This window comes from Mobula hypostoma, chromosome 1, assembly GCF_963921235.1.
Source record: "Mobula hypostoma chromosome 1, sMobHyp1.1, whole genome shotgun sequence".
NCBI classification, from domain to species: Eukaryota; Metazoa; Chordata; class Chondrichthyes; order Myliobatiformes; family Myliobatidae; genus Mobula; species Mobula hypostoma.
Window position 1 is genome coordinate 217,900,179 of NC_086097.1, and position 26,294 is coordinate 217,926,472.

Below are 26,294 nucleotides of genomic sequence, written 5' to 3' on the forward strand. Positions count from 1 at the left end.
AAAAATTTTGGTAAGATCATCATTTTAACTGCATGAATTCGACCAGCTAACGAAAGTGTAAGTGGATTCCATCTAGAAAATAATTGCTTCATAAAATCCATTAAGGGAACTAAATTAGCTCTATAAAGGTCTCCATAATTTTCAGTGATGATAATACCTAAATATCTGAAAGAATCTGTAACTTGAAAAGGAATGTAGTCATATATAGAAGCAGAATCATTTAGAGGAAATAATTCACTTTTATGCAGGTTTAATTTATATCCTGAAAACTTTCCAAATTAATTTAATAATTTCAATAAACTAGGAATAGATTCTTCAGGATTTGAAACATAAACTAAGAGATCATCAGCATAAAGGGAAATCTTATGAATAGTCCCATTTATGGAAATTCCTTGAATATCTTTAGCTTCACAAAGTGCAATAGCCAAAGGTTCCAGTGCCAAATTAAATAACAAAGGACTTAATGGACATCCTTGTCTCATACCCCGCGAAAGTCGAGAAAAGGGGGCTCTGCAGTTATTAGTAAGAACAGTGGCAATAGGGCTTGTATATATCATTCTAATCCACTTATTAAAATTAGTACCAAAGTTAAATTTCTCTAAAATGTTAAATAAGTATTTCCATTCAACTCTATCAAATGCCTTTTCAGCATCAAGAGAAACAACACATTGGGGAGTCTTCGAGAGGGATGAGTATTTAACAGTCTCCGAGTATTAGAAAAGGAATAACAACCTTTTATAAAACCTGTTTGGTTCTGAGAAATAATTTTAGCTAGTATATTCTCCAACTGATTAGCCATTATTTTTGAAAGAATTTCGTTTAATAATGAGATAGGTCTATATGAAGCACAATCAGTAGGGTCTTTACCTTTCTCAAGAACTAAAGAGATAAAAGCTTCATAAAATGTGGAAGGTAACTCTCCTAACAAAAAAGAACCTTTAAGCATTTCCAACATATAAGGAGTAAGCAAATTTTCAAATTTTTTATAAAATCCTACAGGAAAAACCATCCAGTCCAGGAGCTTTACCAGATTGCATCGAAAGAATAGCTTTCTGAATTTCTTTTTCAGTCAAAGGAGTATCAAGAATTTGTTGATCTTCAACAGATATTCTGGGAAAATCAATCTTTTGTAAAAAGGCATTCATTTTAGAAGGATCAGCTGGAAACTGAGATTTATAGAGTTCACTGTAATAGTCTTGAAAATTTTATTAATATCTTCATAATTACATGCTAAACTACCATCTCCCTTACGAATTTTTAAAATTTGTCTTTTGGCTCTCACTGCCTATAGTTGGGATGCTAATAGCTTATTACTTTCATCTCCAAACACATAAAATTGACTTTTTAATTTAAGCACATTTCTTTCAAAAGGGTAAGTTTATAGTAAATTATGTTGTGATTGAAGTTCAACCCTTTGTTTAAATAAATCAATATTAGGAGAAACTGCATAAGTGTTATCCAAGTCCTTAATTTGTTCTGAAATCCTATCTAACTCTATTTTTGTCTGTTTCTTAAGCTTAGCCAAATAGGAGATTATCTGACCTCGCAAATATGCTTTAAATGTATCCCATATAATCAATTTCGACATATCTCCCGTATTATTAAAAAGAAAAAAATCTTTTATCTGAATCTCTATGAATTTGACAAAGTGCGAACTTTGAAATAAATTTTCTGGAAAACGCGAAGGCAAGTTTACATTACTAACATCAATCAATTCAAAAGTTAAGCTTAAAGGTGCATGATCTGAAACTACAATAGCATCACATTCACATTTTTGGACTTCGGACAAAAATTGGATCAATTCTCGAATATTTTATATGAACATGTGAATAAAAAGAATAATCTCTATCATTAGGATGTAGATTTCTCCAAATTTTGATCAAACCATAATCAATTAAAAAGGAATTAATAAGTGATGCTGAACAACTCGGAAGCTGCTGATTGGTTGAACTCTTGTTAATCAAAGGATTTAAACAACAGTTGAAATCACCTCCCATCAGCAACATATATTTATTTAAGTCTGGTAATAAACCAAATACATTTTTAAAAAAAGGATCATCTACATTAGGTCCATATAGATTAACCAGGACAATTTTTCTATTACAAATTGTTCCTTTACCAATTAAAAGTCTACCATTGATCTCTGAGACGATGTCTTCTTGGATAAATAAAATATTAGATTTAATAAAAATAGATAGTCCCTTTGTTTTATTTTGACAAGTAGCATGATATTGAAGGCCCTTCCACATTTTTAAAAATCTATTTTGATTGCTCGTTCTGATATGTGTTTCTTGAACAAAAATTATATCGGGCTGGAATCGATTAATAATTTTAAAGGTCTTCTTTCACTTAATAGGGTGATTCCAGCCAGGTACATTCCAACTAATAATGTTTATCTGTTTAACTACCATAGAATATTGTTTTTAACACAAAAATATATGCACACCATCACGGGCTAATCAAAAACACGCATGCTCCGCAACTCCATAATGCAGAAAAAATACAGGATATATGTAAAAAAAACTAAAGAAAAAAAAATCCCGCGATAAACCCCAGAATACAAAAATACTCCCAATCCTCCCACCATCCCAAAAGGTAGAAATCTGGCAGAAAGAGAGAAAAAGCCGGAATGCATCCCCAGAGAAAGAAAAAAGAAGCAGAACTCCGCGTGCTGCTCAATTTAAATAGTGATTTAAAAGTTTTTTCTCTCAATTCCCCCCTCCCCTTTACGAAGAAAACACATGACCCTAAGATAAGAAAGCCCAGCAGAGAAAAAAAGATGTTTATACTTAATCATTGAAAATAAACTAGGGAATGCAAAAACAGTCTCCAGACACGTCAAAGCAATACTATTAGACTTAAACAATATAATCTCTAACAAGAGAAAATCAGCGCCATTATTCCTTTGACTTACTACCCGATTTTAACAAAAAACTAAAGCTAATTATCTATTACTAAACACTCCTCACTATATAAAAAATGTCTATATAAACTATAAAAACTATCAATTAATGAAAGAAAAGGAAGAAAGGAGCAGGTAATCAAACCAGTTAACAATCTGTCCGCTGTGTTAATTCACTCTGTATACCAAACAGACTTCAGAAAAGTAATTCATTAGTCAAACCAAGAAGTTCACTTCTTTTTTAAATAGTCCATCGATCAAAGGATATCTTCAACATATCAGAAATCTTCAAAGCCTGTTTTCTTTCAGAAAATTATTCAGGAAACCTATTATCCTTCACATGTCAGCCGCCTCCGAGATAGAATTGACATAGTCCAATGCTGCTTGGGGATCCGAAAAAACACGTGGAGTAGAATCTTTAGGAAATAATTTTAATCGGGCAGGGTAGCGGAGTGTTGGAAAAATCCCTTTTCATGGGCTATCTTCATAGCTGGAACAAATTTGATCCGCTGTTCCATAACTTCCCGTGGATAGTCTTCATAAAAATGAATCTTGGAACCCTTAAGTTTAAAAATTCTCTGTTCCCTTGCACATTTTATGATTTGGTCTTTAACTTTAAAGCGAAGAAAATTGACCAAAATTAGCAGTGCTTTACCTGAAATCTGAGAGTTCGAAGTGAAAATTCTATGAGCTCTTTCAATATCGGGAGGCTGAGGTAGAATATCCAGAAACAGAGATTGAAACAAAATTGGCAAAATAGTCCAATAAATTCCCACTCTCAGAACCTTCCTTCAGTCCAACAATTCGAATGTTATTCTGACGAGATTTCGCCTCTAAATCAACAATTTTGCATTGAGCCTGTTCTAAGCGGGTTGAAATATCCACAATCTGACGTTTCGATTCTTTAAACTCAGTATTCAAGGAAATAATATTTTCCTCTACAGTCTGAAAACTCTGTCAGAACGACTTCAACTCAGAAGTGTTATTGTACATTTTGTTGTCGAGACCCATCAACGCACGTTCCAAATGCTCAGCCCAGACAGGCATATCTTCTGATTTTTCTTTCGAAGTTTTTCCCTTTCCATTGCTGGATTCAAAAGCTGATTTCCACTTCTTAAAGGATATGACATAATGACAACTATTCCCCTCTAAGATCCGAGAAATAAAAGTTAAAAATTCAAGGTTTAAACTGGGGAAAAGGAGGAATTAAAGGCAGCCACAAAATTTATACATTACTGCATTGAGCTGCAAGTGGAAGTCCACCTGCTTGACTTGCTTTTTGCTCTTTAGCCAGAGGGTGGTGAATTTGTGGAATTTATCATCAAAGACGGCTGTGGCGGTCAGGTCACTGGGTACATTTAAAATGGAGGTTCTTGATTAGGAAGGTTTTAAAAGTTACGGGGAAAAGGTTGTGGGGTTGTGAGGGATAATAAATCAGCCATGATGGATGGCAGAGCAGACTTGATGGGCTGAATGGCCTAATTCTGCTCCTATGTCGGGGTCCAATGAAGTAGGAAGTGTTGGAAATGGGGCCTGGTGAGTCAGTGCAGGAACATGTGCCAAGTGAATCTTTTGTCAGCACAAGTGTCACATAAACACTTTGGAGTCCAGTATTGCTATAAACCAATAATATTTATTAGTAACTATGCAATACAGTAATATAAATGTAGATAAATCAAACAGGTTAGCAATAATTATATATATCAGTAAGTGTGGAAATATATGTATGAAAAACCAAGCTTCTTTAAGTCTATGGGAAAAAAAGATACAGTCTTATGATGATGAGTAAAGTTCAATTCAGTTCAGTTCATGGTATTGAGTTGAATAGTGATGGAGAGGGGGAGAGGGAGTGATTTCAGTATTCAGGTGAGCTGACGCCGTCGATCTTCTTGTTGTCCTTCGAAATCCTTTAAAAGTCACCGACTGTGACTTTAATGAAGGGGACCGGTTTTCTGTGGTGGAGCTATTCCCCAGGCGAGGGTGGACACATGGACAACTCCCCACCAGTCAACCCTTTTCCTCTTTTCACTGCAAGAGCGATGGATCGATCTGCCTGATCGATCGCCCAAAACCCACTTTTCCTGCGGGCACAACAATGCTCATTCAGTGTCCAAACATGTGTCTGAGGTCTGTACCATCTGACCTCCTATTTTATCTTCCCGTACTGAGCATCAACTGTCATTCAAATAACTCCCCCTTCCTCTCTCTGTGAAGAAATGCAAGCAGGCAAAAATCCTTGAAAAAAGTGTCAACAACATGCCGAAAATCATAACATCAATTGTCCATTTAATAACACCCTCAGTCACCATAGCAACTTACGAGCTGCTCGGTACTATCTCTGCTTAAGCAGAAATCCAAAGTTACTTCCAGTGTCTTAAAGTGACAGTCCAGCCGTTAGTCTTCCCCTCTCTCTCTCTCTCTCTCTCTTTTACAAACTAGCTATCGGTGGTAAATAACTCTCTCTCTCTTTTCAAAAGCACAGTCAATAGGGGTAATTCAGGATCCCATCACACAAGAATCACAGTTCGAGTAAATGTAGTTGGAGCAATTGTCTCATGTACGTACTGAGGTATAGTGAAACACTGCTTTGAATGGCATCCACACGGATAATCGCATTACATCAGTATATAGAGGTAGTACCTAGGAAAAGCATTAACAGAATGCAGAACAACACACAAAATGCTGGAGCAACTCAACGGATCAGGCAGCATCTATGAAGGTGAATAACACGAAAAGTTTTGGGCTGAGACCTTTGCATTGATAATATATTTATTTTAACTTTGATCAGGACAGAATGCAGAATGTAGTGTTACAATTAGACGCATGACTTTGGAGGGATACAGAAAAGGTTATAATTAAAAGGGTTTATATAAATATTGAAAGATTGGAAAAGCTGTGATTTTGTAGGCATATCTGAGGGAACTGTATAGAATTATGGTTTATTTGTATGAAGACGGCGATTCGCAAAATAACCAACTGGAACACAAGTTTTTGTTCAGTACTTGCGTGGTTAGGACTTGCAATGCATCGAAAATAGATTATCACTCCTGGATACAGACTCAATTGGAACGGAGCAAATGTCAAGATTAAAAAAACACATATAGAAAAAGGCGGCCAGGGCCGTGAGTCCGACAATTTTGATTGTTCTTCAAAATAATGACTTCTGTTGCGTTCTTCTATCAGGAAAATGAAAAAGAAGCTGGAACATTTTTGAAAATGAATTGAAAGAGACCGACATTGAGAGCTTTTTGTCTCGTCCTTTCTCAACAATGGGTCATCCAGACTTAGAGGGAAGTATACAAACCAGCCGCGCCTGTTATCCGCGCACTGTCCACTCTTGCCCTTTGCTTTGCCCCCGACGCGAACGCTCGTTGGTGGCGAGCGGCCGTGATGCACGCTGGTCCTGGGGAGACCCGAAGGAATCGATGGGAGCGAGCGAGCGGGCTGGTGCGTGCGCCTCTCGCGCAGACAGATTTGAATCGCCGGCGGCGAGCGCGAGGCGTGGTGGCGAGTGTAAGCAGCCGATGGTCCGAGTGTCTCCTCCGGAACGAGCAGGGCGCCAGCCCGGTCTCTGCCCGCTTCCCCCGCTTCGTTCCGTGGTTCTGGGTGCTGCCCGACAGGCCTGTTGCCGGGCCCGGAGCGGTTTGAAAAGCGAGCGTTGTTGTTGATGTTGCTAAGCTACTCGGCTTCCCCGGTAGCGCCGCGGTCTCTTCGGGTCATCGTACGCTGCCCTGACAACGGCCGGGAATTTATTTGTGTTCTGCTTAAAACTAAATTCCTAAATTCGCATTTAGTGGTAAGATCTCGGTTGTAGAGTTTGGATTCGTTTCGGTGAAGATGATTGTTTACTAAAATTGCTTGTCAGCTGGTGCGCTATGCTGTGCAGCCGGTTCTGAAAAAATAATAATCCACTTTTACATCTTGATATAGAAAAATTATATTTTTTAGATAGTACTTTGTAAATGTCGGTGTTGGCTGCTTGGAAGTTGGCAAATGAAAGTGCAAAGTAGAACACGTATTTCATTAAATAAGATGATAGGAAGTTTGTTTTGCCTTGGAATGATGTTACTAGAAGTGTATTTAAAAAGCTGAGAAGGTGAAGGTTGAAAGGATTATGGAAGGAACTTTTGGGTGTCGAGAGGGGTTTGATGGTTTAAAGTTTTGATATCAACATTGTGGTGAAATGAGAATGTTGGTGCAAGTGGTTAGACTCGAGAATAAAGATAAACTCCTTCCAGTGTATATGCGTCTTTCCTGTGGCACTGCAAACGAAATGCTAGCTGTATTTAACCAAAGTTTTATAAAATTGTACTGTGATCTCTCTCTTTCTTTTGTATGTCGTGCTCTGGCTAATAAAGGGCACTATCCTAAATAATCACCATTTAACCACCTCTTTTTGCTGCCACTTTGGGGATTTGTATATGAAAGTTCCTTTGTTCCACAGCAGTATTCATGGTAATTACCCTATCCTCTTTAAACCCACCAAAAGCTATCACCCCGCATTTATGGGGGTTAAATTCTATCTGCCATTGTTCTGACCAGCTGATCAGTGTCATTCTTTAGTCCAAAATTATCTTCCTATCATCAACGTTAATTTTGTGTCATATGCAAACTCTCTCCACGGGTATCCAAATTGTTAACATGTATGACAAATGGTAAGGGTCCCGGAATTGATACCTGTTACAGTTATAATGGTCACAGTTTTCCAATCACAAAAGCAGCCCTCCACTTTTGCTCTTTGTCTTCTACTATAAAACCAACTTTGGATCCAATTGATCAAGTTGCTTAAGATCCAAAGGTTGCTAACCTTTTTTGAGCAACTTTTCACATGAGACATTGTCCAAAATCTTGTAGTTCATGTAGATTATATCAGCTGCACTGCAATGTATTTTCTTACTTCAAAATGCTCAAATCAAGTTAGAGAGGATCTACCACCAATAAAGCCACATCCCTGATCAACACCTGATATTCCAAGTATTGTTTAATCCTGCCCTTGAAAAGTTTTTTCCATTAACTACCAGACCACTGATTATAGTCTTGCTAGCCTGTAACTGGCTTATCCCTGCTGTTCTCGAATAAATCATAATATTGAAACACAGCATAATTATCCAATGTTGTTGAAATATTGGAACATAATTTTTGATCTGCAGTATATTAATGAAACGGTTTGTTTTTAAGTAATAAATAATTATTCGCCAAGATAATTGGGATAAACCTCCCACACCCTCCCAAAATAAGATTCATCTCTGAAGAATGCTTTCATATATACCCTGATTATCCCTTTGTATCAGCTTGAGTGTTAGAAGAGAACCTCCATTTAAGTTGGATCCAAAAAATAACATCTGCAATGCAGCGGTTCTTGATTGCTGCAGGGAAGTGCCTAAATTTTCTATATTTGGGCTTCTGGAATGAAATTGTGATGCCACGGTAGCGTAGTGGTTAGTGCAGCACTATTACAGCTTGGGGCGCCAGGGTTTGGAGTTCAATTCCAATGTCATCTGTAAGGAGTCTGTCCATTCTCCTTGTGAAATATGGGAGTTTTCTCTGGGTGCTCTAGTTTCTGCCTGCAGTCTGAGGATCTACTGGTTAGTTGGGTAATTAGACATTGTAAATTGTCCTGTGCTTAGACTGGGTGGCAAGGCTGGAAGGGCTGATTCCATGCTGTACCTCAGTACATACATACAACAAAACAGAAAATACTGTCAACGCTCAAAGGATCAGCAGCACCTGTGGAAAGAGAAAATCTGTTGAATGTTAACAGTATTATTATGTATTACAATATACTGCTGCAAAACAACAAATTTCATGATATTCTGTATACTAGTGATTCTATTCATAATGAAGAAGGTGCAGGATAGATGTATTCCAAAAACTTAAGAAATACTGAAATGGAAATATAGTACAATAGTGACTGAAAAGGGAAGTCAAAGTTAATGTAAATATAAAAGAGAGGACATACAACAGAGCAAAAATTAGCAGGAAGATGGAGGATTGGGAAGCTTTTTGAAAAAACCCTACAGAAAGCAACTAAAAGAATCATGAGGGTGGGGGAGATGAGATATGAAAGCAAGCTAGCAAACAATATCAAGGTGGATAGAAAAAGCTTTTTCAAGTATATGAAAAATAAAGGAGAAATGAGAGTGGATATAGATTTAGGACAGCTAGAAAATGAAGCCAGAAAAATAATGGGGGACAAGGAGATAGCAGATGAACTAAATGAGTATTTTGCATTAGTTTTCACTGTAGAAGACACTAGCAGTTTGCCAGGTGTTGAAGGTGTGAGGGAAGAGAAGTAAGTGCGGTTACTATTACAAGGGAGAAGGTGCTCAAAAAACTGAAAGACCTAAAGGTGCCTCTGCAGACTTACTGCATTTTATCACTGATGATGCCATAGCCTCGGCTATTCACTCCGTCCTCTCCCACCGTGTTTGACGCAATTGCTCCTCAAACTGGTGGATAAAGTGTCCTATTTGTGATTCAATGGCTCTCTCTGTAACTTCTTGATGGAAAGGTCCCTGTCAGTCTGAGTTTGCAGCCACATTCCAAGCTCCATCACACTGAATACTGGTGCCCCCGAGGGTTGTGTGCTCAATCTGCTGCTGTTCATGCTGTTGACTCACAACTGCACTGCCAGATTCAGCTCAAACCATTTCATCAAGTTTGCTGTCATCACGAAAGATTGATTATATGCTTCCAGAGGATTCAGTAAGAAAGGTGGTGTGGTCTTTAGAATCTTGATTCGTAAAAACTATCTTAAAAAGCATGTATCACGTGATGTAGCTACAACAATGGTTGGCCTCATCAACAACAATGATGAATTGGCATACAGAGAGGAGGTAGAGAAGCTTGTCAAGTGGTGTGATAATAACTTGAGTCTCAATGTGGACAAATGAGATGATTATGGACTTTGCAGGTTGACCACTTTCCATTTCACATCAATGGCTCTGCTATGGAGAGAGTGAAGAGCACACGCTTCCTTGGTGTGCACATAACGGACATTCTAACCTGAAGCCACAACACCTCCTGATTAGTCAAAAAGGTACAGTAGTGTCTACACTTTCTGAGGAGATTTGAGGCATGCAAGGCTCCCTGACCCCATTGTAACAACTTTCTACAGGAGCACCATTGACAGTGTCCTGTCTGGCTTTAACATTGTGTGCTGCAGAAACTAAGGCATCAGACCCCAAGACCCTACAGAGGATAGTTAAAAATCACCAGGGTCTTTCTCCCCCCACCCCCATTTATGACGTTTGTCGGGAGTGTTGTATATGAATGGCCCAAAGCATTGTTGAGGATCCCTACCACCCATCCCACAATCTATTTGACCTACTACTCTCAAGTAGGAGGTACAGCAGCTTCAGGACTAGGACTGACAGACCGTGTAATAGCTTCTTCCCTGAAGCTGTGAAAATGAATATCCTGCCACCACTGAGGTCTCATCACTAGGACAGTGAGCTGTTTAGGTTTACTTTAATGTTTAACTGTGCTGCACACTACATGCACTTCAAACAGTATTTTATTAACTTGTTTGTAGTAATGTTTTGTTTTATGTGCTATGCGTGGTATGTTTTGTTGGTGCACCATAGTCCAGAAGAAGATCGTTTCATTTGCTTGTATGTATGTATAGTCAGATGACAGTAAAATTCAACTGAAAATATTTCTTGCTTCTCATGAGCTAATTTCCAAAATTGCATGGTTTCAGCATCCAAATTAGAGCTTAGAGTACATTAATATTGGTTTCTGACAGTACTTGAAAAGCTACCATTTTTTTCCAAGCTGTGGTGGCCTATTATAGTTCATGTGGCAAAGGCCTTCCCTTGATTTGGGCAAGGATTTCAGAAATTTTAACCCAGTAATTTAGGCAGATTTGTGACTTGTGACTTTAGGACCTATTGTCCTTAAAGGGTATACATTTGCTATGTTGCATTCGTAGCTGTTGTGCATCGTAGTGCATCAGCGTCAAGGGAGTGAATGTCTAGTGTAGAAAGTCAGGTGGTAATCAAGCAGCACACACAAAATGCTGGAGGAACTCAGCAGGCCTGGCAGCATCTATGGGGAAAAAAAAGTACAGTCAACGTTTCGGGCCGAAACCCTTCTGCAGGTGTGGAGAAAAAAATTGCTGAGGAGTAGATTTGAAAGGTGGTGGGAGGGGAGAGAGAAATGCCAGGCAATAGGTGAAACTTGGATGGGGAGGGATGAAGCAAAGAGCTAGGAAGTTGATTGGTGACAGAGACAGAAGGCCATGGAAAAAAGGAAAAAGCGGGGGTGGGGGGAAGAGCACCAGAGATGTTGACTGTACTTTTTTTCATAGGTGTTGCCTGGCCTGCTGAGTTCCTCCAGCGTTTTGTGTCTGTTGCTCAGATTTCCAGCATCTGCAGACTTTCTCTTGTTTGCGGTAATCAAGCAGTTTGTTTTTGGATGGCGTTGAGTGCTGTTGGACCTACATTCACCCAGCTGCATCACATGATACATGCCTTTTAAGATATTGTTTTTTCGAATCAAGATTCTAAAGACCACACCACCTTCCTTACTGAATCCTCTGGAAGCATATAATCAATCATCTTTCGTGATGATAGAAACGAAGTTGCAGTTTCCAAGATTTAAATGTTTTGTGCTAAAGGACCTGCTTCTAATCTATAATATTGCTTTACTGTCATGGTAGTTATAAGCCAGTGTCAATAGGCTGTTGATCTAGAGGAGCATCACTTTCTTTCCCAAAGATGTTATTTTACTGAACTAGGAAGCTTGTTAGAAGCATTTTCCTTGTGACCACACCACCTTCCCTACTGACCCCATAATGCATGTTATAATTGATTAACTTTCAATGAAACTAATTGTGATTTCTAAAATTTAAATGTTTTAGGCACTTTGCTGAAAATGGCAGATGAATTAGAAAAGTTCCTTGAGGAACAAAGGGCCAAATTAGCACAAGATAAACTCAAGCTGGGCCAAGATCCACCATATATGGAAATGCGAGTAAGTCAATAGTTTAATAATAAAATTATGGATAGCTAAATAATTTTAATAAATGCTTGTATGAGGTTGATATTAGTCAGAACATCATTAAAATATAATAAAATTCAAGGCATATAATATAGCATATGTTTGTTTAGTTGGGTAGTTGATGACTGTGCCTTAATAATTTATTGTTATTTAATTGAAACATGGGCAAGTAATGCATTTAAGATTGTTCTTGATCCTTCACATTTATTTTCCTTTTTGAAGAAACTTGCATTAAAGTGAAAAACTCCAAGGTAGATGGTTCAGAAACATTTTTTAAAATACTGTTTTCATGGATGGTGGGCATATCAGTTAACACTTAAACTTAACTTTCTGAAAAAGGAACAATGTAAATAGCTTAAATTCTGAAGCAGTTTTGAAAGAAACATTATGTACAATGAAGTCTACAATGCTTATCAATGCTGTTCAATATCAATGTCAAGAAAACTTTCCATTGTTTTGTGAAAATTGAGTGACTAGAGCAATAATGGATTCCAGAGATTATGGCTCTAGCTAGACTAGAGCTAAGGTGCACAAGAAGGCATTTACAGTGGGATTATAATGGAATCTGGGTACTTGCCTATCACTGAAACAGAGACAGAGTAATTGAGAAAAGGAGGAGTGGAAATAAACTGTGTGAAGTTGAGAGTAGGGTTGGAAATTGGCAGCAAAAGTGATTAAATCTTTTAGTGTGGTATAATATCACCAATAAATTCTGCAATCTATTAGTAAAAGTGGTGAGCAAGGGGATTTGAGTAGGACTGAAGTAAATAATCTATGGTTCTGTTGTAACATTTGTTTTTGTTGAGTGTATAAAAAGTTGCTATGAAATATCTAATGTAAAAATGTTTTTTTTCTACCAAGTTCTTTGTGGTAGTTATTAGCACTTGGGATGATCTGAACAGTGCTATCTTACCAACCATATGTTTATCCGGTTTCTTCATAAATTGTTCAGTATTTCCTGTTCTTGCCATTGGAATTTAGAACAAACTGAAACTATTAAGTTAATAATATTAAGTTGAACAATAGAAAAATATGTACGTCACAATAAAATATGTATTGACTTAATATTATTAACAGCAGAAACTGATTTAAGTACACAGCATGTTCGGTGGCAATTGTGAGGAGGGAAACAGGGTTAATGTTTAGGTTGAGAACTGGATCTTCTGTTTATTGCCTGCTTTATCAATATGACTTGAAGGATTCAGTCAATGCCAAATAATGAAGCAAGACCTCCTAAATACTTTTCTAAAATTGCATGTTACTTTTTTCCAGTCTTTATCTATTTTCTCTTGGATTACAGCTCTACTCCATCAGTTGTAATAAAGGCTTGAGCCAAAATGCAACTGCTCACTAATTCTATGTACATGTCAGTGTGTTCCATGTTTCTTCTTCTGGACACTGCTGTGTGTAAGTACAGGACGTGCTGAAACATGTGAACACATCTGACTATAGGCTTCACTCCTGGACTTACCACTGAGTCTAAGAGTGTTCTGGGATGAATTAAGGACCTGGATATACAGGAGTTTGTACCTGGTCAGTTTCAAGTTTCAAAGTTCAAAATAGTTAATATCAAAGCATGTGTACTATATACAGCCACAAAACAGCTGAACTCAATAGAACGAATTTTTTTAAAAAAAACTGCCAAACACCCAATGTCTGGGGGAAAAAAGAACAAATCATGCAAACAAGAAAAAGTAAACAATAACACTCAGAACTAAAGTTCACGGAAGTGAGTGTGCAGCCATGAAGCCAGATCATTGCTGCATCCCGTCCAAGAGCTCATTATTTGCAGGCCACAGCCTCAGTTCAGCACCCAGATGAGTAAAAGTCGCGGAGCAGTGAGCTGAACAAAGACCCATCCCTTGCCCCAGACCCTGACACCCTGACTTTGTCAATCTGGCCCGACACTTAAATTGGCCAAATGTCAGCTTGTTCCTTGCTCCTGGACTCGGGGCCCCTACCACTTCAGTTCAGCCCTGTCCACTCCAACAATGGCCAAACATCGTCTCATTCTCAGGCCTGGGCCTTGCTGCCTAAATTCAGCCCGTAACCAACCCTTTCAATCTGGCCAGACTCTTAAATTGGCCAAACGTGGGTTCATTTCCCATTCTCAGCCCCGGGCCTTGCCACTTTGATTTGACTCCAATTCCACTCCAGTAATGGCCAAGCATCGGCTTGACTTGTTCCAACTTGCTTTTAATCTTTTTCATTTTGAAAGTTATTAGTCAAATTTCAGGTTTTAAGCTTGTTTTATTTGCATATTCTTAAAATTTTAGAAGATTTTTGAAGTTGTTCAAAAGTGAATTTACTTTGTATTTTTTTATCTTTATTTTCTTTACACCTGAGGCACAGAAGGATTTGGGAGTCCTTGTGCAGGTTAACTTGCTGGTTGAGTTGGTGGTGACGAAGGCAAATGCAATGTTAGCATTCATTTTGAGAGGACTAGAATATAAAAGTAATCTTATAATGTTAAGGCTTTAAAAGGCACTGGTGAGCCCTCAGTTGGAGAATTGTAAGCAGTTTCGGTCCCCTTATTTAAGAAGGGATGTGCTGACATTGGAGGGGATTCAAAGGAAGTTCATAAAAATGATTCCAAGATTGAAAGGCTCATCATATGAGGAGTGTTTGATGGCTCTGGGCCTGTACTCCATGAAATTCAGAATGATGGGCGGGGTGGGGGGGGATCTCATTGAAGCCAATCAAATGTTGAAAGGCCTCACCAGAGTGAATGTGGAAAGGATGTTTCCTATGGTGGGAGTACCTAAGACCAGAGGACATGGCCTCAAAATAGAGGGGCATCCTTTTAGAACAGAGTTGAAGTGGTAATTTTTTTAGCTGGAGCATGGTGAATCCGTGAAATTCGTTGCAGCTGTGAAGGCCAAGTCTTTATGTATATTTATGGGAAAAGGTTGATAGACTCTTGATTAGTTGGCATGAAGGGATTTAGGGGAAGGCAGAAGATGGGCTGAGAAGAAAAATGGATCAGCCATGGTGAAATGGCAGAGCAAACTTGATGGGCCAAGTGGCCTAATTCTGCTCCAATATCTATGGTATTATTGTCTACATTTAGTCATAGTCATACTTTATTAATCCCGGGGGAAATTGGTTTTCGTTACAGTCGCTCCATAAATAATAAATAGTAATAGAACCATAAATAGTTAAATAGTAATATGTAAATTATGCCAGTAAGTTATGAAGTAAATCCAGGACCGGCCTATTGGCTCAGGGTGTCTGACCCTCTAAGGGAGGAGTTGTAAAGTTTGATGGCCACAGGCAGGAATGACTTCCTATGATGCTCTGTGTTGCATCTCGGTGGAATGAGTCTCTTGCTGAATGTACTCCTGTGCCCACCCAGTACATTATGTAGTGGATGGGAGACATTGACCAAGATGGCATGCAACTTAGACAGCATCCTCTTTTCAGACACCACCGTGAGAGAGTCCAGTTCCACCCCCACAACATCACTGGCCTTAGAATAAGTTTGTTGATTCTGTTGGTGTCTGCCACCCTCAGCCTACTGCTCCAGCACACAACAGCAAACATGTTAGCACTGGCCACCACAGACTCGTAGAACATCCTCAGCATCGTCCAGCAGATGTTAAAGGACCTCAGTCTCCTCAGGAAATAGAGACGGCTCTGACCCTTCTTGTAGATAGCCTCAGTGTTCTTTGACCATTCCAATTTATTGTCAATTCATATCTCCAGGTATTTGTAGTCCTCCACCATGTCCACACTGACCCCCTGGATGGAAACAGGGGTCACCGGTATCTTAGCTCTCCTCAGGTCCTTAGTCTTTTTCACATTAAGCTGCAGATAATTCTGCTCACACCATGTGACAAAGTTTCCTACCTTAGCCCTGTACTCAGCCTCATCTCCCTTGCTGATGCATCCAACTATGGCAGGGTCATCCGAAAACTTCTGAAGATGACAAGGCTCTGTGCAGTAGTTGAAGTCCAATTACGTTGTTTACTCAGTTTACTTGGATTTTCGGAAGGCCTTTGACAAGGTGCCACCCATGGCTGCTTAACGAGATAAGAGCCCATGGTCATAGAACTCTACAGCACAGCAACAGACCCTTCAGCCCAACTAGTCTGTGCCAAACCATTAATCTGTCTAGTTCTGTAGACATGCACCCGCCCCATAGCACTCCATACCCCTCCATTCCATGTACCTATCCAAATATTTCTTAGTTGTTGAAATTGACACTGCAATCACCACTTGCACTGGTAGTTCATTCCACACTCTCGCCTCACTCTGAAGAAGTTGGCCTTTATGTTCCCCTTCAACATATCACCTTTACCCTTAACTCATGGCCTCTAGCTGTAGTCTCACCAAATCTCAGTGGAAAAATCTGCTTCCATTTACTCGATACCACTCATAATTTTGCATATCTGTATTTCCTCGCGATCTTCTATGCTCTAGGGAATAAAGCCTAATCTTTTCACTCTTTCCCTATAACTCAGCTCCTCAAGTCCCGACAACATAATTATAAATTTTCTCTGTACTTTTTCAGTCTTATTGATATCTTTCCTGTAGGTATGTGGCCAAAGCTGCACACAATACTCCATATTAGGCCTCACCAACATCTTGTACAATTTTGGTATAACATCCCAACTCCTGAACTTAATACATTAATTTATGAAGTCCAGTGTGCCAAAAGCTTTCTTTACAACCCTATCTACCTGTTACATCGCTTTCAAGGAATCTGTATTCCCAGATCTCTCTTTTCTTCCACACTCCTCAGTGCCCTACTGCTCACCATATAAGACCTCTCCTGGTTGGTTCTCTCAAAATGCAACACCTCACACTTGTTCGCATTAATTTCCATCTGTCATTTTTCAGGGAATTTTTCTAGCTTGTCCAGCTCCTACTGCAAGCTTTGAATGTCTTCTTTGCTATCCACTACATCCTAATCTTGGTGTCGAATTTGTTGTTCTAGTTCACCATATTATCATCCAGATCGTTGTTATAGATGGCAAACAACAATGGACCCAGCACCATTCCATGCGGTACACCATTAGTCACAGGCGTCCAGTCAGAGAGGCAACTATCTGTTACCCCTCTCTTGTCTTCTCCCACAAATCCAATGTCTAATCCAATTTGCTACCTCATCTTGAATGCCAAGCGATTGAACCTTCTTAACTAATTTTCCATGTAGGACCTTGTCAAAGGCCTTGCTAAAGTTCATATAAACAATATCTACTGCCTTGCCTTCATCAACTTTCCTGGTAATTTCCTCGGAAAACTCTATAAGATTGGTTAGACATGACTTATCTTGCACAATGTCATGTTGGCTATCCCTAACAGATATAAGAGAAAATCTGCACGTGCTAGAAATTCAAGCAACACACACAATGCTGCAAAAACTCAGCAGGCCAGGCAGCGTCTATGGAAAAGAGTACAGTTGACGTTTTGCATCAACACCCTTCAGCAGGACTGGAGAAAAAGAGATGAGGAGTCAGAGTTAGAAGTCTGGGGGGGGTGGTGGGAGGTGGGGTGTGGAGGGAGAAACACAAGGTGATCGGTGAAACGGGGAGGGGTGAAGTAAAGAGTTGGGAAGTTGATTGGTGAAAGAGTTACAGGGCTGGAGAAGGGGAATCTAATAGAAGGCTATGGAAGAAAGAAAAGGGGGAGAAGCACCAGAGGGAGGCGATGGGCAGGCAAGGAGAGAGGGAAGAGAGGCTGGGAGGTGGTGAAGTGGGGGAGTGGGCATTACCAGAAATTTGAGAAATAGATGTTCATGCCATCAGATTGGAGGCTGCTCAGTTGAAACATAAGGTGTTGTTCCTGCAACCTGAGTATGGCCTCAGGTGGCCGTAGAGGACGCTATGCATGGACATGTTGTGATGGGATGTGGAATTAAAATGGGTGCCCACTGGGAGTTCCTGATTTTTCTGGTGGATGGAGCGTAGGTGCTCAGTCGAAGCAAGTAGCTGAAGAAGTGAGCGGAAGAATTCGGGTGGAAAAAGTCATTTTTTTAAAAAAAACTGCTCGGGGAGAAGAGTCTGCACTGTGCAGGCGCGTGACGTAGTGCGCCAAGGTTTAAAAAGCAGACCACCATATACAGCGGCCATCGTCGGAGTGGACTGAGTCAGAGTGGGGCGGCTTTGGCTCAAACAGGCTTCGGCGAGAACAGGTAGAGGCCAGGGTAGGTTCTGGTAAGATTTTTGTTCAGATTGTCTAGCGTAGAGAGAATGCCAGGCAGGATGTTGGAATGCTCCTCTTGCAGGATGTGGGAAGTCAGGGAGCCCTCCGGTGTCCCTGACAACGACACCTGCAAGAAGTGCATCCAGCTGCAGCTCCTAACAAACCGCATTAGGGAACTGGAGCAGGAGGTGGATGACCTGTGGATCATTCGGGAGAATGAGGAGATTATAGGTAGTAGCTACAGGGAGGTAGTTACGCCAAAGGAGCAGAGCACAGGAAATTGGGTCACTGTCAGGCGAGGGAAGAGGAAAGGGCAGGCAGAGCAGGGTTCCCCTGTGGCCATTCCCCTCAACAACAAGTATACCGCACTGGATTCTGTTGGGGGGGATGACTTAGCTGGGACTAGCTGCAGTAGCCGGATCTCTGGCACTGGGTCTGGCTCTGCAGTGCAGAAGGGAGTGGGGAAAAAGAGGAGAGTGGTAGTGATAGGGGACTCGATAGTTAGAGGTGCAGATAGGAAGTTCTGTGGTCGTGACAGAGAATCCAGGATGGTTTGTTGCCTCCCAGGTGCCAGGGTCAAGGATGTCTCTGATCGATTGCATGACATTCTGAAATGGGAGGGTGATCAGCCAGATGTTGTGGTGCACATCGGTACCAATGACATAGCAAAGAAGAGTGAGGAGGTCCTGCAGAGTGAGTATAGAGAGCTTGGTAGGAAGTTGAAAAGCAGGACCTCGAGGGTGGTAATCTCAGGATTGCTACCTGTGCTATGTGCCAGTGAGGGTAGGAATAGGATGCTCTGGAGGATGAACAAGTGGCTGAGGAACTGGTGTAGGGAGCAGGGTTTCAGATTTCAGGATAATTGGGACCTCTCCTGGGGCAGGTGGGACCTGTACAAGAGAGATGGGTTACACTTGAACTACAGGGGGACCAATATCCTTTCAGGGAGGTTTGTTAATGCTATTGGGGGGGGCTTTAAACTAGATTTGCAAGAAGATGGGAACCACAGTACCAGAGCTGACAGTGTGGCTGGGGTGAAAATAAATGATGTTAAAAGTTCAAGCAAATCCGCTGATAGAAAGGTTGTGAGTGGTGGTAAAAGTCTTCTGAGGTGTATATATTTCAATGCTAGGAGTATTGTGGGGAAGGCGGATGAGTTGAGGGCGTGGATTGACACGTGGAATTATGACGTTGTAGCAATTAGTGAAACTTGGCTACAGGAGGGGCAGGACTGGCAGCTTAATATTCCAGGGTTCCGATGTTTCAGATGTGATCGAGGCAGAGGAATGAAAGGTGGGGGAGTGGCATTGCTTGTTAGGGAAAATATTACAGCAGTGCTCAGGCAGGACAGATTAGAGGGCTTGTTTACTGAGTCCTTATGGGTGGAGCTGAGAAACAGGAAAGGTATGGCCACATTAGTGGGATTGTATTACAGACCACCCGATAGTCAAAGAGAATTGGAAGTACAAATCTGCAGAGAGATAGCAGGCAACTGCAGGAAACATAAAGTTGGGGTGGTAGGGGATTTTAATTTTCCATATATTGATTGGGTCTCCCATACTGTTAGGGGTCTAGATGGTTTAGAGTTTGTAAAATGTATTCAGGAAAGTTTTCTAAATCAATATATGGAGGGACCAACTAGAGGGGATGCAATATTGGATCTCCTGTTAGGAAATGAGTTAGGACAAGTGACAGAAGTCTGTGTAGGGGAGCACTTTGGTTCCAGTGATCATAACACCATTAGTTTCAACTTGATCATGGACAAGGATAGATCTGGTCCTAGGGTTGAGGTTCTTAACTGGAAGGCGGCCAAATTTGAAGAAATGAGAAAGGATCCAAAAAGCGTGGATTGGGACAGGTTGTTCTCTGGTATGGATGTGATTGGTAGGTGGGAAGCCTTGAAAGCAGAAATTTTGAGAGTGCAGAATTTGTATGTTCCTGTCAGGATTAAAGGCAAATTGAATAGGAATAAGGAACCTTGGTTCTCAAGGGATATTGCAAATCTGATAAAGAAGAAGAGGGAGTTGTATGACGTGTATAGGAAGCAGGGAGTAAATAAGGTGCTTGAGGAGTATAAGAAGTGCAAGAAAATACTTAAGAAAGAAATCAGGAGGGCTAAAAGAAGACATGAGGTTGCCTTGGGAGTCAAAGTGAAGGATAATCCAAAAAGCTTTTACAGGTATATTAAGAGCAAAAGGATTGTAAGGGATAAAATTGGTCCTCTTGAAGATCAGAGTGGTCGGCTATGTGCGGAACCAAAGGAAATGGGGGAGATCTTAAATAGGTTTTTTGCGTCTGTGTTTACTAAGGAAACTGGCATGAAGTCTATGGAATTAAGGGAAACAAGTAGTGAGATCATGGAAACTGTACAGATTGAAAAGGAGGAGGTCCTTGCTGTCTTGAGGAAAATTAAAGTGGATAAATCCCCAGGACCTGACAGGGTGTTCCCTTGGACCTTGAAGGAGACTAGTGTTGAAATTGCAGGGGCCCTGGCTGAAATATTTAAAATGTTGCTGTCTACAGGTGAGGTGCCGGGGGATTGGAGAGTGGCTCATGTTGTTCCGTTGTTTAAAAAAGGATCGAAAAGTAATCCGGGAAATTATAGGCCAGTAAGTTTAACATCGGTAGTAGGTAAGTTATTGGAGGGATTACTAAGAGACAGAATCTACAAGCATTTGGATAGACTGGGACTTATTAGGGAGAGTCAACATGGCTTTGTGCGTGGTAGGTCATGTTTGACTAATCTATTGGAGTTTTTTGAGGAGGTTACCAGGAAAGTGGATGAAGGGAAGGCAGTGGATATTGTCTACATGGACTTCAGTAAGGCCTTTGACAAGGTCCCGCATGGGAGGTTAGTTAGGAAAATTCAGTCGCTAGGTATACATGGAGAGGTGGTAAATTGGATTAGACATTGGCTGAATGGAAGAAGCCAAAGAGTGGTAGTAGAGGATTGCTTCTCAGAGTGGAGGCCTGTGACTAGTGGTGTGCCACAGGGATCAGTGCTGGGTCCATTGTTGTTTGTCATGTATATCAATGATCTGGATGATAATGTGGTAAATTGGATCAGCAAGTTTGCTGATGATACAAAGATTGGAGGTGTAGTAGACAGTGAGGAAGGTTTTCAGAGCCTGCAGAGGGACTTGGACCAGCTGGAAAAATGGGCTAAAAAATGGCAGATGGAGTTTAATACTGACAAGTGTGAGGTATTACACGTTGGAAGGACAAACCAACGTAGAACATACAGGGTTAATGGTAAGGCACTGAGGAGGTCAGTGGAACAGAGGGATCTGGGAATATAGATACAAAATTCCCTAAAAGTGTCGTCACAGGTAAATAGGGTCGTAAAGAGAGCTTTTGGTACATGGGCCTTTATTAATCAAAGTATTGAGTATAAGAGCTGAAATGTTATGATGAGGTTGTATAAGGCATTGGTGAGGCCGAATCTGGAGTATTGTGTTCAGTTTTGGTCACCAAGTTACAGGAAGGATATAAATAAAGTTGAAAGAGTGCAGAGAAGGTTTACAAGGCTGTTGCCGGGACTTGAGAAACTCAGTTACAGAGAAAGGTTCAATAGGTTGGGACTTTATTCCCTGGAGCGTAGAAGAATGAGGGGAGATTTGATAGAGGTATATAAAATTATGATGGGTATAGATAGAGTTAATGCAAGCAGGCTTTTTCCACTGAGGCAAGGGGAGAAAAAATCCAGAGGATATGGGTTTAGGGTGAGGGGGGAAAAGTTTAAAGGGAACATTAGGGGGGGCTTCTTCACACGGAGAGTAGTGGGAGTATGGAATGAACTGCCAGACGAGGTGGTAAATGCGGGTTCTTTTTTAACATTTAAGAATAAATTGGACAGATACATGGATGGGAGGTGTATGGAGGGATATGGTCTGTTTGCAGGTCAGTGGGACTAGGCAGAAAATGGTTCGGCACAGCCAAGAAGGGCCAAAAGGCCTGTTTCTGTGCTGTAGTTTCTGTGGTTTCTATGGTTTAAGTGGTCTCCCAATCTATGTTGGGTCTCATTGATATACAAGAGGCCACACCAGGAGCAAGCACTGCATACAGTGTATGACCCCAACAGATTCACAGGTGAAGGGTTGCCTCACCTGGAAGGGCTGTTTGGGGCCCTGAATGGTAGTAAGGGAGAAGGTGCAGGGGCAGGTGTTGCACTTGTTCCACTTGCAAGGATAAGTGCCGGGAGGGAGAGGAGTTTGGAGGGATGAATGGACAAAGGAGTTGCATAGGGAATGATCCCTGTGGAAAGAAGAAAGTGTTGGGGGGGTGGGGGCGGAGGAACGATGTGGTTGGTGGTGGGATCCTGTGGAGTAACAGAGAATTATGTGCTGTGGAGGCTAGTGGGGTGATAGATGAGGACACGAGGAACTCTATCCCTGGTCAGGTGGCAGAAGGATGGGGTGAGGGCAGACATGCGCGAAATGGAAGAGATGTGGTTGAGGGCAGCATTGATGGTGGAGGGAGGGAAACCCCTTTCTCTCAAGAAGGAGGACATCTCCTTCTTTCTGGAATGCAAAGTTTCATCCTGAGAGCAGATGCGGCAGAGATGGAGGAATTGAAAGAAGGTGATGGCATTATTACAATTAACAGGGTGGGAAGGGTGTAGTCCAGGTAGCTGTGAGAGTCAGTGAGGTTATAATAGAAGTCAGTGGATAAGTTGTCTCCAAGACAGAAATATAGAGAAAAGTGAGCGAGCTGTCAGAAATGGAGCAGGTAAATTTGAGGGCAGGGTGGATGTTGGAGGCAAAGTTGATGAAGTCGATGAGTTTGGCACGGATGCAGGAAGCAGCACCAATGCAGTCGTTGATATAGCAGAGGAAAATTGGGGGACTGACACCAGTGTAAGCTTGAAACATAGACTGTTCCATGTAGCTGACGAAAAGGCAAGCATAGCTTGGACCCATGCGAGCACCCATGGCTACAGCTTTTATTTGAAGAAACTGGGAGTAGCCAGTAGAGAAATTATTTAGAGTGAAGATGAGTTCCGCTAAGCAGAGGAACTGGTTGAGTCTGGGCGCCAGAAAGAAACGGAGAGCTTTGAGGCCTTCCTGGTGGGGTATGGAGGTGATAGGGACTGGACATCTATGGTAAAAATAAGATGCTCGGGGCCAGGGAACTTGAAATCATTGGGAAGACCAAGAGCATGTGAAGTGTCATGGATGTAGGTAGGAATGGACTGAACCGGCGGGGGGGTTTGGGGGTGGGGGGGGATAAAACTGAGTCGAGATATGCAGATATGAGTTCAGTGGGGCAGGAACAAGCTGAAACAATGGGTCTTCCTGGACAGGCAGGATTGTTTATCTTGGGTAGGAGGTAGAAATGGGGGGTGCGGGAATCTTGAGGTTGAATTCATGGGTGAGTCTATGACCAGAGAGTACAGCCTGAGAGTAGGGCGACGTCCATTTAGATGAAGAGAAATTTCATTAGAGGTTAGTGAATCTGTGGAATTCATTGCCATAGACAACTGTGGAGGCCAAATTATTGAGTATATTTAAAGTGGAGGTCGCAAGGTTCTTGATTAGTCACGTTGTCAAAGGTTACGGGTAGAAGGCACGGTAATGTGATTGAGGGGGATAATAATCAGCTATGATTGGATGGCAGAGCAGACTCACTAGGCTGACTGGCCTAATTCTGCTCCTATGTCTTATCGTCTTATGCCCTTGTGGCCTAATTTCTTTCTTTCAATATTATACCATTGAATTTTTTTTTTGTTCCCCAGATATTGATCATTTCCAGCTTGATTGAGCTACTTTATTCCAAAAATTAGATTGGGCATCTGTGCATTTGGTAATATAAATGAGGTTATAGCAGTGATGATTGTTATTACTGACTCCTGGTACAATGGATCTTCATGTCACAGTGTTGAATTGGGTTACCTGTTCTTGTCTTTTACTGTTATGACCTTCAACTCATTCTCTTCCCTTGTAATACACACAAAATGCTGGAGGAACTCACTGGGCCAGGCAACATCTATAGAAAAAAGTAAACAGTTGATGTTTCGGGCCGAGGCCTTTTTTGTGTTTGTCATTCGTTTCTCTTAATGTTCCTGAACCCTTTGATCTTCTCAATCGACCAATGTACCAAATAAATGCTCCATTTTTGTTTCCTCCATCTCCCAACCACTTCCCCAATTGATAACCTCAGATGCACATTAGTTCAAGTGCCACTCTGTCTCCCCTATGTGCTTCCATGACAGGCCACTGTCAAATTCCTCTGAACATACCTTAGCCTTGCCATTTCAATGAAAATATGCAATGCCTATTTAGCTTCTTTTCATAGGACATTTATGATATCTGTGGCAACACTTTTCCAGCACACATTTTTTGGGTGCATGCGCTTGTACTTTTAGTCCCGGTTGTGTACATGGTAAAGTAAAACAATGATTGTTGATTATAGAACTGGTAATTTTTTAACATAAATATGCCAGTTTTATTATGCTAATTTTAGAAAATGCCAAAAATAGCACTGGGTTTGAAGATAATTATTTCACCTATTTGTGGTCACTTAACATTTAAATGTTGTAGTTGCTTATGCCTCTGAAATGTGGCTACACCTGTGAAATGCAAAAACATGCATGTTTATCTTTTTAAAGTTGTACTTCAAGAGCAAATAAACCTCTGGAGAAAATAGATTGGAAAGGAAGTTTGGCTGGAGAAGTTGCATTGAAATGGACAAGAAGGCAACATTAAGAGATGAGTTAAGGGGATTTAGTCAGTTCTTAGCATATTCTGAGTGGCTGTTCTAGTGACTAACTAACTATGTAACTTGTAAGTAAATGTTACTATGTGATTACGACTTGTTTCTTTGATAGAGACAGTTTGAGGTACTTACAGTTCATAATCTTATAACTTCATTCATCCCCAATTCCCTCTCCCAGACAAAATCTTCAGAACCACTTGGTGCCACCAATCAAGCAGTTGACTCAACAGCCAATGGAAATAGCCTCCCAATTATTCAGCCTACAAAACAATATCCACATACCGATAGATCTAAAGGTATGTTGATAGCACCCAACAGATAGGTCTACTGTTCCTATTATGCTCAGTACCATTTTGTGTTGGATTGGTTTATTTTAAATAGGAGGATCAAATGTCCCTTGTCTTTGGTTAATGATACATCTGTTTTATGCACAAATTGTGAAGATTTACTGTTTGAAAGTCAGCTTGTTTAATTCTTATGCATGATTACATAGAATTAGATTAAAATTACAGCACAGAAACAATATTTGACTCAACTAAAACATGTTAGAGGATGTTCCCCACATTTCAAATGGTTTATGTTTATGTGCGTTTATTTTATTTACATTTCTCAAATCCACCCATAATGTTATGTCATACCAGATAACTTAAAATCAATATTGTATGCAGGCTAATTTGCTCAGACATATCATTAATTTTTAGAAGTTATTTATTTCAAAAACTTCTATTTTTAGAAGAAAACTATGGGTTAAGCCTGCCACTTGGATTAGAATATGATCAAAAGAAGCAGAAATTGAAGGAAGAACTTCGACAAGACTACAGACGCTATATGGCTGAGGTAGAGCCCTGCAACGAATGATTATGTCAGTGCCAATGTGTAACTAGTTATTTTCTCCTCTCCATCTGTTCTGAAAGCGTAATCATTCCTGCTTTTTTGTGGGCACTATTGTTTTTCCCTTGCCCATTTTAGAAGCTAGATATGAAGTGTTACAGTGTTATTTACTTGGGTGCATGTGGGGAACAAGGAAGAAATTCACAGCTATGTTTGTTATCTCCTTGTCCATCTGCATGTGCATTCTATCAGTAAATACTGGACTTCTAGAGTAGGAATTCTTTTTTTCTTTTTCACTGTCTTTCTCAGAATGACATCAATTGATCGTATAGAATCTCAAATCTTCCATCATTTACCATTGAGCCAATAGATTTCAAAAGATGCATTTAATGTCAGAAAAAGTATACAATATACATCATGAAATTCTTTTTCTTCCCAGAAATCCACAAAAACAGAGGAGTGCCCCAAAGAATGAACAACAGTTAAAACGTTAGATCCCCAAAGCACCACCCAACTCCCCCTCCCATGCACAAGCAGCAGCAAGGCAACAACCTCCCCACCCCCACCAGCAAAGAGGGGAGGCAGAACAAACAGCTTGCTGATTTATGATGTTAAAAGTCTGTTGCGCCACTTTTTTCAAGCTCTGCACCTGGAGAGTCGGCACCAAAAATGCGCAGCTGTCCAGGCACACAACCCC

General features: G+C 40.7%; 1 protein-coding gene across 7 annotated transcripts in view; it reads left to right on the plus strand.

The window, feature by feature from the left end:
- Window positions 1-6,301: 6,301 nt before the first annotated feature.
- The window catches only part of LOC134355019 (centrosome and spindle pole-associated protein 1), a 187,202-nt gene continuing 167,209 nt past the window's right edge, over window positions 6,302-26,294 (plus strand). For 4 of the 7 annotated variants that reach the window (XM_063064662.1, XM_063064671.1, XM_063064680.1 and 1 more), the window contains exons 1-4: window positions 6,302-6,415; window positions 11,766-11,878; window positions 24,945-25,062; window positions 25,500-25,603. In XM_063064662.1, coding sequence (XP_062920732.1) covers window positions 6,328-6,415; window positions 11,766-11,878; window positions 24,945-25,062; window positions 25,500-25,603 — 423 coding nt within the window. In that variant the 5' untranslated portion in view covers window positions 6,302-6,327. Of the gene's footprint in view, window positions 6,416-6,448; window positions 6,699-11,765; window positions 11,879-24,944; window positions 25,063-25,499; window positions 25,604-26,294 lie in introns of those variants that run through there. The other 3 variants (XM_063064690.1, XM_063064699.1, XM_063064716.1) reach the window with 3 other exon arrangements.